The 20,451-nt window shown below is 38.8% G+C and overlaps 2 protein-coding genes across 2 annotated transcripts in view; one reads left to right on the forward strand and one right to left on the reverse strand.

Moving 5' to 3' along the window:
* The window catches only part of LOC133440368 (zinc finger protein 37-like), an 801,383-nt gene that overhangs the window by 759,231 nt on the left and 21,701 nt on the right, over positions 1-20,451 (reverse strand). The window lies entirely within an intron of this gene.
* On the forward strand, positions 14,200-14,960 carry LOC133440365 (zinc finger protein 436-like). Its single transcript, XM_061717612.1, has one exon. The coding sequence runs from the start codon at positions 14,224-14,226 to the stop codon at positions 14,773-14,775; it is 552 nt and encodes a 183-aa protein (XP_061573596.1). The 5' UTR covers positions 14,200-14,223; the 3' UTR covers positions 14,776-14,960.

Genomic DNA, 20,451 nt, shown 5'->3' on the forward strand with positions numbered 1-20,451 from the left:
GAGGAAAGTTGTCAGTGACGCAGATTATTGGTACAGCGTGATCAGTACAACCAGCATTTAGCTCAGAAAACAATGTTGAAAGAGAAATGTCATCAAATGAAGTTGAAAAGTGGAGATGCACTTTTGTCCTTTATCCTCAACTTCCTCAATCACGTCATTTTGATCCAGTTTGTTATTTCACTGGTCTTGGCTTCATCAAATGACACATCCAGGGACAGAAGCCGTGCATAGGTGTTCATCCTGTCCAGGTGTTGGAAGGTGAAGTGAAGCCGAAGCCATCGCTTCATCCACTGATCTGTTGGCACGGTAGGAAAACTGATAGGAATCCACTGTGTCAGGAACCATGGAGTTGATGTGGGTTAAAAAAAGATGATCTGCTCTGTTGGTCTCTGGAGAAGGTTTAATGAAAATGTCTCTCCATGAATAAGCACTAAAAATAACGTAAAAGTTCAAGACAGACTAATTATCCACAATATTTAACCAATAATGATGAAGTCATTAATAATATGAATGAGGTGGTTAATCATTTTAACAGGTATTTTGTGAGTGTTGGACCAAAGCTGGCAGAAAAATGTGTGATCCTGGATCAGCTGATGGATGGAAGGAAACATTAATAAGTAGAAATCCAGATTCAATGTTTCTCACAGCTGTGGAGGAGAGAGAAATCATAGATATTGTAAGTAAATGTAAAAACAAGGTGTCAACTGACTGTGGTGATATGACAATAGTCAAAAAGGTTATTGATGGATTGTTAACTGACATACAGCTGTAATCAGTCGCTCAGAACTGGGACATTTACAAAAACAAAAGAAAACTGCAAAAGTCATCCCACTGTACAGAACTGGAGACAGACACCAATTCACTAATTACAGGCCTGATTCTTTACTCCCAACATTTTCTAAGATCGTAGAAAAAGTATTTATTTACAGGTTGGACAAATTAATGCCAATCAAAAGGCCACAACCCTAATTACGCATTAAACTTCTTGCTTTATATAATTCCAACCTGCCACAATACGAGGAAAAAGAGGCTTCAAACCCCTGCAGAAAACCTGTGGGTGATTCATGCAGGAATGAACCGTCATTCTGAGTTTGGGGGTTAGTTTGGGATCTTTATTCCCTCTAGTGGTTAAATGTTGGAAACTGCAGCTTTAAATGTGTCTTGTATATCTATATATTTGACACCAAAATCATGTGAATTGATCCTCATTTCCTTCCCTGTGTTCCCTCTGGTCGTACCATCCGAAGTTTACCTTCCCTCTGACTTAACTTACTTTTTTATTTTAATGCCAAACGGTGACTCATGAGTCCTGCATGTGCACGTCAATAATAAATCCACCGACTGGAAGCGCTGAACTAAACTAAGTTGGAAATTTAAATGTTTTAATGTCTAAAAAGACTTACCATGACAAATAATAAAGAACACATGGATTAAAAAATATTTGTATTTTATATATTGATATTAACAATCAGAAGCTTATCATATAAATTGTGTCAGCTCTCATCGTGTCGGAAAAAATAAAACTCTTTCTAAACCTTCTTGCTTGTGTTGTTTTCTCAGATGTAAATCACTTTGGATAAAAGCGTCTGCTAAATGACAGAAGTAGTAGTAAACCAGTGATGAAAAGAATGTTGTATGTATTTTGTTATAATTACTTTCGTTGGTAAATGAAATACTTACTGTAACTGCGAGAACGAACGATGGGAGGAGGGTCTCGCGAGAGAGGTTGGAGAGACGGAAGGCGGACGGAAGGCGTAGCTGAGTTTTGGCGGACAGAGCGTGGACTGGCTGGTGTTTGAAGGCGTGGCGGATTGTTAATCGACTGAACCGTGAGTGTAGGATGGGTGAAAGTTCGGAGGGAGGATCTGAAGAGGATATGGACTGGCGTATTGCATTAAACCGAAGAAGGAAAAGACAGGACAAGAAAGATAGAAATGAATCTTGGTCAGACCGAAGTGGCACAGAAGAAGTGGGCTCCATTAAAAAAATAAGAGCATATCAGGAAGATGCAGCACAACGCGAACTTGAAAAAGAATGGAAAGTCATTATTTTATTTGGAAAAGAAACGGGGCACTTCCATCCTGTTCGAATGACTAAAGCTATTGAAAAAGAAATTGGAAAGATACGCTTTGCCAAGTTCCTTAACAATCGCAGAGTACTTATTTCTGCCATGAGCAAACAGCAACAGGAACGAATTCTCAACATAAAAACACTTGACGGAGTAAAGATCACATCCCATATTCCGGGTATAGCGGCTAAACTGAGAGGAGTAATTACTAATGTGCCACTAGAAATGTCTGAAGAGGAAGTCAAGAAAGAAATAAGAGGAGGCAAAGTACTGGACATCAAGAGGCTTTTGACTAATAAAGACGGGTTGAAGAAAGAAAGTCTATCAATGCTGATAGAGTTTGAGAGCACGCTACCTAATGAGGTCAGAATGGGGTGGATCAACTATAAAGTCAGAGAGTATATCCCAAAGCCTATCAGATGTTTCAAATGCCAAAGAATGGGACATGTAGCCCAACAGTGCCGTGGCAAACAAAGATGTGCAAAGTGTGGAGGGGAACATGAATATGGCAAATGTGCGAAAGATGCCAAACTGAAATGCTGTAACTGTGGAGGAGAACATAGTGCAGCATATGGAGGCTGTTCTGTACAGATTAAAGCACAAGAGGTGCAGAAATGCAAGATAAGCAATAATATATCCTATGCAGAAGCACTAAAGAGAGTTAATGATGAAATGCTAAGTAGGCCTTCAGAAACATATGAAGAAATAATGAGTGGCGAAACAGAAGGAGTAGTCCTGAGGCCTCTACCACAGAGAACAAGTAGGCCTAGAAGACAAGAAGTAGCTAAGGCTCCAATCACACAGCAGGTGCAATGCTCCCACAAATGTAGAGTGACAGAGGACTCATTGGTGGTGGATCAAACAAAGTTTGTGGCTTTCATATGTAAAGTAATTAATGTGGCCACTAAGCAAGAGAAAAAAAGCGACCGAATTAAGACAGTGGTGAATGCAGCAGAAGAATTCCTGGATATTTCAAACTTAAGAGCAGAGGATATTCATGAAATATTGAGAACAAACGCTGATGGAGGATCCCAGGGTAATGATTAATATCATTTTTATGGTGATACATTTGATACAATGGAACGCAAGAAGTCTTATTGCTAATGGACAAGAATTTAAAAAATATATATCAGAACTAGAATATAGACCGGATGTTATATGTGTGCAAGAAACCTGGCTAAGGCCTCACCTTGATTTTGTTCTGCCAGGATATACCTCAGCTCGGCATGACAGGGTAGACAATCAAGGAGGTGGATGTATTACATTTATTAAAGATAACATAGAGTATAGAAGACTGTCATCACCAGCAGACATGGAATGTGTAATTATCGAAGTATATAATGCAGAGGTCAACATTAAAATTATTAACTTTTACAACCCATGCAAAAAGTTGAGTACCGAAATGTTTGATACAATTAAGCAGGACAATAAAAAAGAAATATGGTGTGGGGATTTTAATGCACATAACAGTCTCTGGGGCAGTAAACACACAGACAATAATGGAAATGTGGTGGAGGAACTCTTAGAAGAAAGATCTCTAGTCTGTCTCAATGATGGCAAAGGAACAAGGATAGATATATATAGAAATACCCTATCTTGCCTGGACTTAACACTAGTATCCAGAAATTTAGTATGCTCATCTGAATGGAAAGTTGATGATAAATCTAACATAGGAAGCGACCATTTTCCAATTCTTTGTTCTATAGAGCTTAATGTTTTTACCCAGGAAAGATACAAGCAAAATAAATGGTGCTTTGAAAAGGCAAACTGGGGTAAATTTCAAGAATACTGTATAGAGCAAGCTAGCTCGATCTCAATGGAGGGAAATATAGAAGAATGTGCTGCTGCAGTGACTAATATGATTCGGAATGCTGCATTAAAAAGCATACCCATAAGCAGTATAACTGGGAAAAGAAAAGTAGTACCATGGTGGAATGAAAAATGTACTAAAGCTGTCAAAGAAAGAAATAGAGCTTTACGAGTACTGAGGAGTAACTTGAACCAAGGAAACATAATAGACTATCAAAAGAAAAAGGCCCTGGCTCGTAGGACTATTAAATCTAGTAAAAAGAGCACATGGAGAGAATACTGTGGTACTATAGGCAAAGAAGTGAAAGTAGCCGATGTTTGGAATATGTTAAAAAAGATGAGTGGTAAGAGGAAGCGTACTAATATACCAATATTAGAGGATGGAGAAACAACAGCTGTAAATGATAAAGAAAAGGCTAATTTGCTGGGTAAGTTTTTTGCAAGTGTACATAATGGAAATCATTTGGACGAGCGGCATAAGAAGAGGAAAGATGAAATACTAAGTGAAAACCGGAATGTAATTAGGAAAAAGGATAATGTAGACTCAACTCTCGATGCCGAACTGACTATGAGTGAGTTGGAAATAGTGTTACATGGCACAGGGAATACAGCAACAGGACAGGACCAACTAAGCTATATAATGTTTCGCAAATTGCCTGTTCAAGTTTTAAGAGTCGTTCTGGAATTATTTAATAAGATATGGAGAGAAGGGGTCATGCCAAAAAGTTGGAAAACTGCACTTATTTTGCCTTTCAGTAAACCCGGTAAAGATCCAAATAACCCTGGAAACTACAGACCCATTGCTCTGACCTCACATATGTGTAAATGGATGGAAAAGATCTTGGTCCGGAGACTCAATTACACACTAGAGCAGAGAGGATTAATGGCATCATATCAGAATGGGTTCAGGAAAGGGAGATCAACTATGGATGCTCTTGTGGAAGTTAGCAATGAAATAGAGAAAACGTTCAAGATGAAAGAACTGATGATAATAGTATTCTTTGACATTGAAAAAGCTTACGATTCCATGTGGAGAGAAGGACTGCTAATCCAGATGAATAGAATGGGTATCAGTGGAAGACTATTTAACTGGGTACTAGACTTCCTTTCTGAAAGAAAGTTTAGAGTTAAAGTTGGGATGGAGATATCAGAAGAGTATGACATAGTCAATGGAATTCCCCAAGGAAGTGCCATTAGTCCAGTTTTATTTAATATAATGATCAATGACATCTTTATGAATCTGGACAGAAGGATTTGCTCGTCCTTATATGCGGATGATGGAGCTATTTGGATCAGGGGGAGAAATGATACAAATGTTTTGGAAAAGATGAAGGAGGCTATTTTGAAAGTAGAACAATGGTCCTACAACTGGGGATTCAAATTTTCAACTGCTAAATCTTGTTATATGTACCTCACCAGGAAGAAAAAGAGAGATGAACAGAATCTTAATTTATATGGGCAACCAATAGGAAAAGTCAAGGAATTTAAATATTTGGGGATATGGCTCGATGAAAAGTGTACATGGAAATTACATGTTGAAAAATTAGAAACAAAATGCAAAAAAGTAGTTAATTTAATGAGAGCTATATCTGGATATAACTGGGGAGCAGATAAGCAGGCATTAATAAATATATATAAGGCATTGATGAGATCAGCAATAGACTATGGATGTTTTGTCTATGGAGCAGCAGCCAAATCACACCTAAACAAAATTGAAAGAATGCAAATCAAAGCCTTGAGACTCTGTATTGGTGCCATGAGGACAACGCCAAATAATGCTGTGCTGGTGGAATCAGGTGAAAGCCCACTGGAGTTCAGAAGGGACAAACTTACATTAACATACTGGATTCGACTGCGAGGATGGGGGGCTGAAAACATCAAAGGTGTCTTAAACGAATGCTGGGAATATAATAGTTTTAAGGGAAAAGGTTTTGGATGGAAGATAAAAGATACAATTGAAAAATATGGTATCAAAGACATTTGTTTAAACTCCTCAATGCCACTAAGTAATGTTCCACCATGGTTTTTCCCTAAAGTCAAAGTTGATTTTAGTATTATGAACCTTAAGAAGGATTGGATGGAAAGGGAAATAGGACAATGTGCAAAGCAGTACATAAAAAATCATTTTTACAAGTTTCTACAGATATTCACTGATGGCTCAAAGGATCAAAACGATCGTGTTGGTACAGGAGTTTACATCCCGCTTTTCAAGATTAAATTGAGCAATAGGATAACTGATCGACTTTCAGTATATTCAGCAGAGATGATGGCAGTTATTTTTGGGCTTCAGTGGGTGGAGGAGGTCAGACCAGACAGGGTGGTGATGTGTGTAGACTCTGCAGCAGTGCTACTAAGCTTGGAGACTGTGAAGTCACTCAGGGAAGATTTACTATATGAAGTTCTTCAGTGTCTGTTCAGGATTCAGAGAATGGGGATTGAGGTGGAGTTCTGCTGGGTACCTGCTCATGTGGGAATACAAGGAAACGAAAGTGCAGATAAAGTGGCAAAAACGGCATTAAGCTCAATACATATCACTAATATCCCATTTGGAAAAGGTGAAGCTAAATCAATAATTAAAAAAAAAGCAGCTGATTTTTGGCAGAAGAAGTGGGACGAGGACAGTAAGGGCAGAACATATTATAGAATACAAAACACAGTCGGAGCACAGAGTATCAAGGGAAGAAGTAGAAGAGAGGAGGTAGTATTAATAAGACTAAGGCTTGATCACACTGGTCTAAATAAAACTTTATTTTTATTGGGAAAAGCAAATTCAGAACTTTGTGCCATTTGTAAGGAAACAGAAAACGCTGAACATGTTATTATGCAATGCAATTAATATAGCAAAGAAAGGACAAGGTTGAAAGACAGGGTGAAAGAGGCAGGGCGTGAGTGGAATCTGACAGGGATACTGGGCACTAAAGGTGATAAGGTGTGGGAGACACAGAAGGGGGTCATAGAGTTTCTTAGAAACACTGGCCTGTTTTGCAGGATATAAGGATATAGTGCTTATATAGCGTTTTTTTTTTTTTTTTTTTTTTTCTCTATTATTAGAGTTATTTTCTCTCCTCTCATTATTATTATATTAGATTATCTAATGTAAAGCTATAGACAACTAGATCCTGTCCTACATACTCCGGTTCAGTAGGTGGCGGTATGCACCTTACAGTTGGTATTGCAATCCGCCAAAAAACGCAAAGAAGAAGAAGAAGGTGTAATAATGATCCTGATGTTACACACTCCGGTACAGCAGGTGGCGGTAGAACCTAATAACGTTGGTTGTGATCCGCCATTAAACCTAGAGAAGAAGAAGGAGAGGACGGTTCTGTTGTTTCCTTTCTTTTTCCTCTTCAACAATGTCTAAGGTGAATCATCTGAGAGAGTTTATCGGTCAGCGACTAACAGCAGCTGCTGTAGAAATATTGTCAGTGTTTGAAAAAAGCATCTTGGAGTATGAAGAAGAGCTCGACCGTCAGCGCAGACTGTTGGACCTCGCCTGGAAACCTGAAATCAGACTCCACAGAGTCGGTACGTAACCCTGGAAAGTTGAATGAATGAACACATGAGTATGACTCCTACAAGATCCCTTTGTTTCCAGTTAAAAGCCGTGGTGATGAAGCAAACCAACTCAATGGGAAACTCCCCAGCTCAAGCAGCTGCTGATGTGGGATTCGGAAACATCCCGAACTAACTTGTTGTTCTGTTTACTTGGTGCTGCCTTTCATGCTCCATTCAGACTCTGGACCAGACTGATATTTCACACTTTACACTTAATCCTTTATTCTGTAGAAAAGATGTAGATCACCGTTTTTTTACATTTATTTATTCAGCACAGTATAAAAACAGAACAAGTAACATACAAATGTAAAAGAGAGATTGGTAATGTGCTAGGCTGAGGCAAAAAGCCCAAGGGGCTTATACGAGGCCTCTACCTGTAAAATACAGCAAAATATTGTACAAAGATTTAAAATATGCAGAATACATGATTGCAGTCTAAAGACAAAGCAAATAAACAGCAGCATGAATAGAATACATGGTATCTACATGATTAAATAAAAAATAACAAATCTAGAAATATTATTAGGTAATCTGATCAATTAAATGTGTCCTGAGTTTATGTTTAAAATGATTGAATGAAGTAGAGGTAGACGAGATTGCTGTAGGTGTTCCATAACTGTATCTGATGGAGAACTGACACAAACCAGTACGGAACTTCAGGAGATTTATATGATTAGCCTGTCTTGTATTAAAATGGTGCATATCACTGTTGAACTGAAAAAAATCTTTACATGGCAAAGAAAATGAAAGTGGAAGGTAGTGCTGGGCGGTAAAACCAAAAATTTATATCACGGTATTTTTTTTTTCATGCACAACTGGGTGTTAACAACATTTTCTAATGATTTGGAAAGGAATTTCTGCAGTAAATTGGCTTAGAATGGCCTATTTTACTGTCATGAGGAGGAAATATTGTAGAAAAACATTAATGTCCACACTAGTATAAATACAGGTTTGCATGGCCTCACAAAATGATGCCGTTTACAATGAGGTGGCAGCACTTATGATTCTAATGAAGTGAGAGAATCAGTCAGACAACACTTAAAGACTTTAAGTGTTGTCTGACTTGACTTTTCTCCCGCACTTCTAGTGTTACCTGTAGACGTGGTGGACGCAGATCTCAGCTTCATGCATTCTTGATATTCTATCACATGTTTGTGGCTGAGGTGGTGGAGCAAGTTGCTAGTGTTGCCTCCCGCGGCTACAACTTTAGCTTTACAACACTTGCAGATGATTGTTGTTTGTTGGACGTTGTCTTTTTTAAAGCCAAAGAATTTCCACACAGCCGACACGGCTCCTCTTTTCGGAACAAGTTCCCCTGTGTCATGTTCTGGAACAGTTGTGGGGCTTTCGTTTTCAGCCATCTTCACCCACATGTGTCCGCTGTAAACAATGCAACTGCTAAATAGTGATGCACCGAAATGAAAATTTGTGGCAGAAACCGAAAATAATAATAAACACTTGGCCGAATACCGAACAATACCGAACATGGTTCTTCGCAGTTTTTCATTTATTTTGCTAATTTTTTCACCATTGCATAAATCAAATAAATTTGATTTAGGCATGCTTTTCAAAGAAAAAAATCTTTTACAAAATTACAAGGTAGAACATATTTATCGAACATAAAAAACTGAACATTTTTTAATTTCCCAGCATTATGTTGTTTTGGTTCCACCTCCTGGTGAATGTTGGTAAAATTCTTATGTGGTTACTTTTTGGTTGGCCAACGATTTATGTTTGTGGTGCAACCGTTACGGGAGCGGCCAGTCTATTTCTTTATATTACAACGCCGTTATTAATTGTTCGTTTTTTTCCCACTTATTCCACCGAACACCGAAAGTGTTTTTTTTGTCTTTTTCGGCCGAACAATTTCGGTTACCGGAACGTCGCGCCCGGCACCCGTCGGGGACCCGTTCGCGCGGGCCCCCCGGCGGGTCGCCTCTAGGTTTACCACCTTTCAGAAATAGAAATAAGGAACACCTGATTTCAGCAGCGCAGGCACCAAAAAGGGACATCCCCAAAACTTCTAAACTGCATAGAAATGTATTTATTTTATATGAAAAAACTAAATGCTTTGATTTAAAATGCTTTAATAGCATTGAACTTGCATGACTGTACAGACAGCCTACCATACAACTGAAATATCCTCTGCTGCTATGCTACTGTACGTCCACATCAGCCCAGATGTAGAATAACCTACAGGTGAATGTCGGAAAATTAGAATATGGTGTAAAAGTTAATTTATTTCAATAATTCAATTTAAAAGGTGAAACTAATATATTACATTTAGGATATCTTGCAAAGCAAGATATCCTAAGCCTTTGTTTGTTATCATTTTGATGGTTGAATTGTTTATTGATTTCATAAAATATTCACATTTTTTGAGATTTTTTTATTTGGGGTTTTCATAAAGTGTGAGCCATAATCATCAAAATTATAACAAATAAAGGCTTGAAATATCTCACTTTGAATGTAGTGGGAAATAAGATATTTGTTTCACCTTTAATTGAATTTACTACGAATGAAGTTTTGCGACATATTCAACTTTTCCGACCTTCACCTGTATATTATGACATCAATAAATAAGAGCATAATAATATATGTCCGTATTGGTTCAATACGGAACGCAACTTTTAATTTGCAATTACGTAACAATTCCGTATTTCAAGGGACGGATGGCGACCCGATTCGCCTCGGCTGGCGCCTAGCAGCTAAACTTAGAACTGGTGCGGACCAGGGGAATCCCACTGTTTAATTAAAACAAAGCATCGCGAAGGAGGTGTTGACGCGATGTGATTTTGAAAAAACCTTCCTCAACAATAACATCATCATCTCTTTGTCTACACTAACACCATCATTGATTGTACATGAAACAGTCCAGGATGTTTTCATCACCTTGGCCAAAGCCTTGCCAAGTGCAGTGACATCAGAGCAGCTAGTTCAACTGGATGAAGAAGTGCAGCTTACCAGGTTGACTCAGATCTAGGAGAAAAGACTTTAATGAGAGGACTGCACGCATTGATGCGGACTATAAATTAAAAGCAAACTGACAATAATAAAACTGCTCAAAATCACCTTCCTTCAATAAAATGCTATTGGTCTCGAGTAATTAAATAGTGTTGGTTAAAGTCTTCTTACACCTTAAATGCTGTATTAGAAAACAGAAGGGCTAATAAAGCATTTAACTTTTTTATTTGAAACTTTTGGGAAGCGACCGTACGGCAGAAAAGGGGCCGTTCTTAAAGGGGACCTATTATGGCATCTAGTACCTATTTTAAACAGGCCTTGAATGTCTTAAAAACAAGCTTTTGATTGTTTTTGCTAAATAAATTAGAAATTCAGCCTCTAAACCATGTCTTTATCTTCCCATTCTCTAACCTCATTATCTATGCAGGATTCTGAGTGGGCGGGGCTATGATAATGAGGCTCTGTGCTGATTGGCTGCCTGAATGACGCGATACACCGCTACGGAAAAATGGTGGAAGCTCCGGCCGGCGGAGTTAGTTGTGGGCGTGGTTTCACGCATCGGAGACCAAACTATGTAAATCGTTCCCGTCATTATGTAACTTTGGGGAGCAGAATCTTATTGGCTCGTAGATCCACATCACACTGGACGGATCATCCGGGCGGCTGTACAGACACTGCAGAATTTGGTTGCTTTCCTCCTCTGAGTTGGCAGGGTGAGGGGAGACCACTTTATATATGTTAAAGCAAGAAAAAACCTGGTTTTCAGAATAGGTGCAGTGCATAGATGGCGGGGGAATATGAACTGGCCTGAACATTTTTTTTCAGTCAAAAATATTTTTTTGCTTTAATCCCTGAAAATTCGTATCATAAGAAAAATAAACACCGGTATTCGGTATGAACCGGTATACCGCCCAGCACTAGTGGAAGGAACAATACTTTGAAAATAAAATTGCAGGTTTGATATGTATTTAATCCATCGTAGAACAAAGGGTACTGGAAATTTAATGCAAGTTTATTGAAATGCCAGGCCTTTCATGATGGAATTGAAATCTTAATCTCAGATGTAAAGTGTGATGAATCAATAATATCTTATGTTGCTAAATGGGAATTCTTAAAATTTTAAATTCTAGAATTTGCTATTAGTTTTGGAAGATCACGTAACAGAAGTAACAAATTATCAGACATTATTAAAGAAGTAAACTCCTACTGCAATAAAATTTTACAGACTGATGAGGATAAACAAAAATGACAAATTTTGCAAATTAAGCTTGATGAAATCTATCTCAGGAGAGCTGAAGGTGCTTATATAAGATCAAGAGCAAAATGGATAGAGGAAGGAGAAAAAAGCACATCATACTTTTGTCGATTAGAAAAAAGAAGACGGGAAAGAAATTCAATCAAATCACTGGTGATTAAAGATCAAACTGTCACAGATCCAGCTGTGATTGCCAGAGAAATAGTTTCCTTCTACAGTAAGTTATATTCCTCATCTTTCTCTAGAGATGATGCTGACAACTTTTTTAACTATATCAAAGATCTTATTCCAACTATAGAAAAAGAGTTTGCAGATTTATGTGATGCTGATATTTCTTCTGTTGAACTTGACCAGTTAACAGTTTGTCTTTGGACAAATCCCCAGGGAGTGATGGTCTTACTGCAAATTTTTATAAACATTTCTGGGATTTATTAAAAGAACCATTCTCTCTTATGTTAAAAGAAGCAACTAACAATATCACATTTCCCTCTAGTACGAAACAAGGAATAATAACTGTGATTCCAAAACCGGGTAAAAACCCAAAAGTGTTAGAAAATGTTAGACCGATCACCTTATTGAACAATGATTACAAAATTGTAACCCTCATTTATGATAACAGATTAAAAAAGCATTTGCACAAAATCACAAGTGACTCCCAATCTGGCTTCATGAGGGGTAGATCCATTCACAACAATATTCGCTTAATCCTCGATCTTCTAGACTATAATAATTTAATAGAAGATGATGATTTTATTTTGACTTTTATAAAGCGTTTGATTCGATTGAGCACCCATTCATTTTTCAGTGTTTAAAATTAATTGGATTTGGTGATAAATTCCTAAATATCTTTGAATCCCTTCATCAAAATTCAAATAGCTATATATCTTTACCAGAAGACACATCACCTCGATTTACAATTAAACGAGGAGTAAAACAAGGCTGTCCTATTTCTCCATTTTTCTTCATAATAGCTACAGAAATGCTCTCTATCCTTATCAAAAATTCCAATATTGCACCTTTAGAGGTACTTGGAATACATGTAATCATTATCCAGTTAGCAGATGACACTACTATCTTCATGAAACAATTATCTGAAGTCCCAAAAATATTGCATAATATTGATATTTTCTCCAAAGCCTCAGGGCTGAAATTAAATTTGAACAAATGTGAGTTAATGTTAATTCACCATAGTCACTTATCAGAGGCATACAACATCCCTATAAAATCTGTTGTCAAATATCTTGGCATTTCCATCTCTAAAGATTCAGCAGAACGTGAAAATAAAAATGTCTGGAGGGTAATTAATGAATGCCAAAACAAACAACTCCTGGTTATTAAGAGACATCAGTTTATTAGGTCGTATCTTCTTAACCAAAATGGAAAGTCTCTCCAGATGTATTTATCCAGCAAACTCGTTGTCTATTCCCAATAACGTAATCAAAAAGATTAATCAGGTTAACTCTGATTTATATCTGGAGAAAGAAAAATAACATTAGGAAAACTGAACTGACCAAAGAATTCAAAGATGGAGGCCTGCAAGCTATAGATTAGGATTTTATTAATGGAAACCTAAAAAAGGAACTGGTTGAAATCTTTTCTACACAATAAGAGCTTTTGGTATCATTTTTAATAAACTGGGAGGCGTTGAACTGTTACTAAGATGCGACTTTACCGTTCAGATTTCATGCTTTAGACTTAATCGTTTATTTTGTAGAAAAGATGCAGGTCACAGTGGCTCCGTGTAAGATGTGAGAGGACACTGGCAAAAAACGCAATCGTTGGAGGATGTTCATGTAGGAGTTCATATGCAGGACTTGTAGTTAGATCATTATTTATGACGCGGAAGAAGCCATTTCTACAACAACTTTATTCTTCAACTGTCTCAAAACCAACGCAGTAGCACAAGAGTACAGTCACAGTGCCGCCTAATGGTCACACAGAGTAATGCACTTGTTTTCAAATATACTACATAGATGAAGGGGAAGACCGAAGGTTCAGGACAAACTTTAAACCTCACAAATACAATCAACACTGGGAAGCACTTTTGACTTGTTATAATCCTATCTTTTTGCACCTTTTTGTAATTCCAGAACTCCCACAAGAAAATGTTTGTAAGGTGGAGGAGGACGGGGTTTTCAGTGACCAGCACCTGGATAACCTGGAGAGGATCTGCAGCCCGGACCAGGAGGAACCAGGGCATCCACAGACTACAGAACTGGAGGAAGACTCCAGCGGTCAGGAGATGAAGCACGAGGACGTAGAGGTGGATGTCTCATTGGTCAATGTCGCTGATGTGAAAGTTGAAAATGGTGAACCAGGACCAAACTGTGGCCAGATGCTTTTGCACACTTCTCCTGAAGCTCAAAACAAAGATGAGGAAGAAACTGAAAGTTTACGCTCAGACTCCAGTAAAACTGCAGATCCGGAGCCAATGAGACGACACGGTGACCACGAAGACGCTGCTTTCCCGTCAGACAGCAACTGTAAACCAAAGATGACCAGGACCCACACGGGGAAGAAGGCGTTTTCTTGCAGCACTTGCAGGAAAGAGTTCAGTAAAAGTCGTAATTTAATGGATCACATGAAGATCCACACTGGCGAAAGGCCGTACCTGTGCAACATCTGCGGCAACGCCTTTATTAATTTATCATATCTTAAAAGCCACATAACTACGCACACGGGCGAGAAGCCCTACATCTGCAAAACATGTGGAAAGAGTTACAAGCAACATTCCCACCTGGTGATTCACTCCAGGACCCACACTGGCGAAAGGCCATACCTGTGCAACACGTGCGGAAAAACCTTTACTTATTTACCGGTTCTTAACCGCCACATAGCCACGCACACGGGCGAGAAGCCCTACATCTGCAAAACATGTGGAAAGAGTTACAAGCAACGTTCCAGCCTGGTGATTCACTCGAGGACCCACACCGGCGAAAGGCCGTACCTGTGCAACACCTGCAACAAAACCTTTACTAGATCATCACATCTTAAAAGCCACATAACCACGCACACGGGCGAGAAGCCATATTTGTGCAAGACGTGCAACAAAGGTTTTAGCCGCAGAATTTATTTGCTGAGTCACAGTAAAAATCACCCGGAGGAGAAGTCTGGTGATTCGTGACAAATGAAGCTCATGTTGTCGTCCTCCGGGGGCAGCTGTCCACTCCTGTCTGACCCACAGAAGAAGAACCCGCAGAAGTCCAACCACCACCTCCTGTGGCTGATGAGCCTAATCCCCTCCCCACAAGGGTTGAAGGTTCAACCCGGATTTATGCTTCTCCGTCAACTTGACGCAGAGGGAACGATGTGGTCGTGTACTTTTTGTAAGTTCTGCATTGAGTTTGTTTGAATCTCTGTTCCTTCTTAAAACTGTGTTATTTGTTGCTGTTGGTAACTTGCCGTCTCCACGGTGCAAATAAAGAGCTGTTAGTATGTGCTGAAGCTTCTTTAAACGTGACAGTTTATTTCGTTCATCTACAAAGCCTCTCTCACACGTCCTTTTTCCCGTCTGTTTCTTCTTCACTCACATTCTCTTTGTAAAGTTAATCTGCAGCTCCATGTTGTTAAACTCTCTCCATCTACTCCGTTCAGAGGTTATATATTGTGATGTTATACATAGTTCGCTGAAAACTGTAAAAGGCTTTATACATTTTAAAATCTGAGCTGCACGTACATCAGATTATCGTGATAATTCATGGGACAAACTAAGTCAAAACGTAATTCAAATGATCCATGTTGTGTTATTGTAACTATAAGTTACAACATATTTGTGTACGTTTTTCATATTATTTAAATAATATGAAATTAACAATATTATTTAATCACATGTATTAAATCAAGTTGTACTAGATTTACAACTCGTCTGACACATGATTTATTATAAAGATGATGTTGAGATCCGTGTTGAAGCTGCAGATCTGCAGGTTGGAGAGCAGGAAGAAGAGAGAGGATCATCGGGATCAGATTCCAGGAAGAGGACAGACTTTGGATTTAACCCTTTTATATCAGACATCCGTTTAGGAGTAAATGTCTTTTTACCTCAACTCATATTTAGTCAGAAATAATCATGAAAATGAAATTAAGTTTTCATTTTAGATGGATGAATCATTTTATTGTTTATAATTCTGGAATATAACACTCTCCATATGTAGAAAGAGCAGCAGTGCCCCCTGGTGGTGAGTTATAAAATCTCTACATAAACCCAAGAGTGAACAATCTATCGTAATAATAATAATTATAAAAACAAAGAAGACTTTACACTGCAAAAACTAAAAATCTTAACAAGAATATTTCAAGTTAAAATGTCTCATTTTTGGTAAATAAAAATCTCATTACACTTAAAACAAGACTCATCATTGGAAAAAACAACAATTTTCACCTGTTTTTGATTTTCACTTAAAATAAGTACAAAAAACTGCCAGTGGAACAAGATTTTTTTGCTTGTAATGAGAAGATAAATCTTGTCCCACTGGCAGATTTTCTACTTATTTCAAGTGAAAATTTACTTGAAACAGGTGAAAATTGTCAAATAAGTATTTTTTCTGGTAATGACTCTTGTTTTAATGGTAATGAGATTTTCTGACTAAAAATGAGACATTTTAACTAGAAATAAGACAAATATTCTTGTTAAGATTTTGAGTTTTTGCAGTGTAGTGCAGCAACAAGAGGAAAGTTGTCAGTGACGCAGATTATTGCTATAGCGTGATCAGTACAACCAGCATTTAGCTCAGAAAAAAACGTAGGAGCTCTCCAGGGTTCTGATGGAGCTCTCCGGGGTTCTGATGGAGCTCTCCAGGGTTCTGATGGAGCTCTCCATGGTTCTGATGGAGCTCTCCAGGGTTCTGATGGAGCTCTCCAGGGTTCTGATGGATCTCTCCATGGTTCTGATGGAGCTCTCCAGGGTTCTGATGGAGCTCTCCATGGTTCTGATGGAGCTCTCCATGGTTGTGATGGAGCTCTCCAGGGTTCTGATGGAGCTCTCCAGGGTTCTGATGGATCTCTCCATGGTTCTGATGGAGCTCTCCAGGGTTCTGATGGAGCTCTCCAGGGTTCTGATGGAGCTCTCCATGGTTGTGATGGAACTCTCCAGGGTTCTGATGGAACTCTCCAGGGTTCTGATGGAGCTCTCCAGGGTTCTGATGGAACTCTCCAGGGTTCTGATGGAGCTCTCCATGGTTGTGATGGAACTCTCCAGGGTTCTGATGGAGCTCTCCAGGGTTCTGATGGAGCTCTCCAGGGTTCTGATGGAGCTCTCCAGGGTTCTGATGGAGCTCTCCAAGGTTCTGATGGAGCTCTCCAGGGTTCTGATGGAACTCTCCAGGGTTCTGACAGTCTCCTGAAGGGGGTGGGAGACATTGTCCATGATGGAGGACAGCTTAGCCACCATCCTCCTCTCCCCCACCACCTCCACCGGGTCCAGACTGCAGCCCAGGACAGAGCCGGCTTTCCTCACCACCTTGTCCAGTCTCTTCCTCTCTGCTGCAGTGATGCTGCTGCTCCAGCAGACACACCATAAAAGATGGCCGGAACACGTGAGCAGTGATTCCCATCCTGCTAAAGCCATCCTGGAGGACTGTTGGGAACATAATAAATAAAATATTATGAGTTGTGGGTGGGTAGGAAACATAAAAGCAGTACAAGCAGGTTTAGGTCATATACACTTCAGTCCGACAGTCCCATATTCATGTACTCCTCCCTGGGTATTCATAGAACCGTCAGTAAACTTTGACATACTGCAACAATTGAAGAAAAGGAACAGGCAGATTTCCGAGGGAAGGGTAGCTTAAAGTTATCTGGAACAACACTTTTCAGACTAAATATTAATTTTCACTGATGGGTCAAAGGACCCTGATACTGGAAGAACAGGAGCTGCAGTTTTCATTCCACACTACAAAACACATGTCAAGAAAAGAACCACAGACCATTTATCAGTATATACAGTTGAACTTGCAGCTATCATTTTAGGCTTGGAATGGATAGAAGAAAACAACCATAACAAAACAGCAATAGCATCAGACAGTTGGGCAGCTCTTACAAGTATTAAAACCATGAAGTCATGTAGGCAAGATCTCATATATAAAATACATAATCTACTTCACAGAATGCACAAGAGGGGGTTGACGGTTTGCTTCATTTGGGTTCGTGCCCATGTAGGGATAGAAGGGAATGAAGGAGTGGATATTCTGGCCAAACAAACACTCAAATCACACACTGTAGATGCAGAAATTCCATTATGTAGGGCAGAGGGGAAATCAATGATCAAGAAACATGTGGGGAAAGTGTGGCAAGAATACTGGAACATCCAAGACACGGGAAGACACCTTTACAATATACAGAAAACAGTTGGGTTGGGAAGAAGGAGGGGCAGGAACCGGAGGGAAGAGGCAATCATTACACGACTCAGGATAGGACACACAGGACTGAACAATACACTGCACAAAATAGGAAAACACCCTGATGGCAGATGTGACCAATGTGGGCAGGCTGAATGTGTTCAGCATGTGTTGTTGGATTGTGGAGGATATGAGGTGGAAAGAAGGACATTAGCAGCAGCAGCAGAGGAAGCCAGGATGGCTTTAAATGTGGGGAACTTGCTAGGAGCAGAGTCAGGAGTTATGCTCAAGCATTTGATGGCATATCTGAAAGATACAGGGCTACTGGAGAGGATTTGATTTCCTTATTTAGTTTTTGTTTTATTTTATTTATTTATTTTAATGTATTTTTCCTTTCTTATTTATTTTTTATCATTTTGTCTGCTAGTCTACTGTTCCACACTCCAGTCCAGTAGGTGGCGGTAATGCACCTTCTAGTTGGTTTGCCAACCGCCAATAAACACCATTGAAGAAGAAGAAGAAGAAGAAGAGGAAGAGGAAGAGGAAGAGCAGTGATTCCTTTGAGGAGGACGGTTCTGTTGTTTCCTTTCTTTTTCCTCTTCAACAATGTCTAAGGTGAATCATCTGAGAGAGTTTATCGGTCAGCGACTAACAGCAGCTGCTGTAGAAATATTGTCAGTGTTTGAAAAAAGCATCTTGGAGTATGAAGAAGAGCTCGACCGTCAGCGCAGACTGTTGGACCTCGCCTGGAAACCTGAAATCAGACTCCACAGAGTCGGTACGTAACCCTGGAAAGTTGAATGAATGAACACATGAGTATGACTCCTACAAGATCCCTTTGTTTCCAGTTAAAAGCCGTGGTGATGAAGCAAACCAACTCAATGGGAAACTCCCCAGCTCAAGCAGCTGCTGATGTGGGATTCGGAAACATCCCGAACTAACTTGTTCTGTTTACTTGGTGCTGCCTTTCATGCTCCATTCACACTCTGGACCAGACTCATATTTCACACTTTACACTTAATCCTTTATTCTGTAGAAAAGATGCAGATCACACTGGCTCCGTGTAGATTTTTTCTTTTTTCTTAATTAATTCAGCACAGTATAAAAACAGAACAAGTAACATACAAATGTAAAAGAGAGATTGGTAATGTGCTAGGCTGAGGCAAAAAGCCCAAGGGGCTTATACGAGGCCTCTACCTGTAAAATACAGCAAAATATTGTACAAAGATTTAAAATATGCAGAATACATGATTGCAGTCTAAAAACAAAGACAAAGCAAATAAACAGCAGCATGAATAGAATACATGATTAAAGAAAAAAATAACAAATCTAGAAATATCATTAGATAATCTGATCAATTAAATGTGTCCTGAGTTTACGTTTAAAATGATTGAATGAAGTAGAGGTAGACGAGATTGCTGTAGGTGTTCCATAACTGTATCTGATGGAGAACTGACACAAACCAGTACGGAACTTCAGGAGATTTAAATGATTAGCCTGTCTTGTATTAAAATGGTGCATATCAATGTTGAACTGAAAACAATCTTTACATGACAAAGAAAATGAAACTGGCAGGAACAATACTTTGAAAATAAAATTGCAGGTTTGATATGTATTTAACTTAAAGTTGGGTAAAATATTGAGTTGTTTGAAAAGAGGGGCAGAATGAGCAGACCAATTACTGTGTGTGGCAATCCTGCAGAATCTTTTTTACAACATATGAAGTTTATGAAGATGTGTGTTGTAGGTAGCTCCCCAAATAATATTACAGTAAATGAGATATGGATATAACAAGCTATAATAAAGAGTTGGGAGACAATTTTCATTCACCAAACTACGGAATTTGCCAATAATACCAATAGATTTAGATATTTTTTACAGACATGGTTGATGTGGTTTTTCCAGCTTAAACTTTCATGGATAATTACACCAAGGAAGGTTGTTGATGTAACCTGAGTGAGCGGGTCATCTCCTATAGACAGACCGGTGTTAGATTTACAATATATTTTATTTTTTGATGCAAATATAATAAAATTTGATTTTTTTATATTCAGTGATAGTTTGTTAATTTTAAACCATTTTGAAATGTTTTGTAAATTGTGATTAGCCTTTCCCATTAATGATGAAGAATCATTATGTGAAATAAATAAGTTTGTATCATCGGCAAAAAGTACAGGAAACAAGGAGTACAAGGCTGCGGCCAAATCATTTATTTAAATCAAAAATAACAGGGGCCCTAGTATAGACCCCTGGGGGACCCCACATTTTAAGGCGGCCCTCTCTGATGATTTACGGTCAATGATGACAAATTACTGACGGTTATGAATATAATTGAAACGCCACACATGAGTGATTCCAGCAAATCCACAGTGTAATAATTTTTGAAGAAGAATATCAAAATTAACTGTGTCAAAAGCTTTGGATAAATCAAGAAAGATTCCCAAAGCGTATTAATTATTATTGAT

This window comes from Cololabis saira, chromosome 3 (assembly GCF_033807715.1).
Source record: "Cololabis saira isolate AMF1-May2022 chromosome 3, fColSai1.1, whole genome shotgun sequence".
In the NCBI taxonomy this organism is placed as follows: Eukaryota; Metazoa; Chordata; class Actinopteri; order Beloniformes; family Belonidae; genus Cololabis; species Cololabis saira.

What these genes read in the sequence shown, in the direction of transcription:
- LOC133440365 (XM_061717612.1), top strand. Translation starts at nt 14,224, where the DNA reads ATGGATCACATGAAGATCCACACTGGCGAAAGGCCGTACCTGTGCAAC.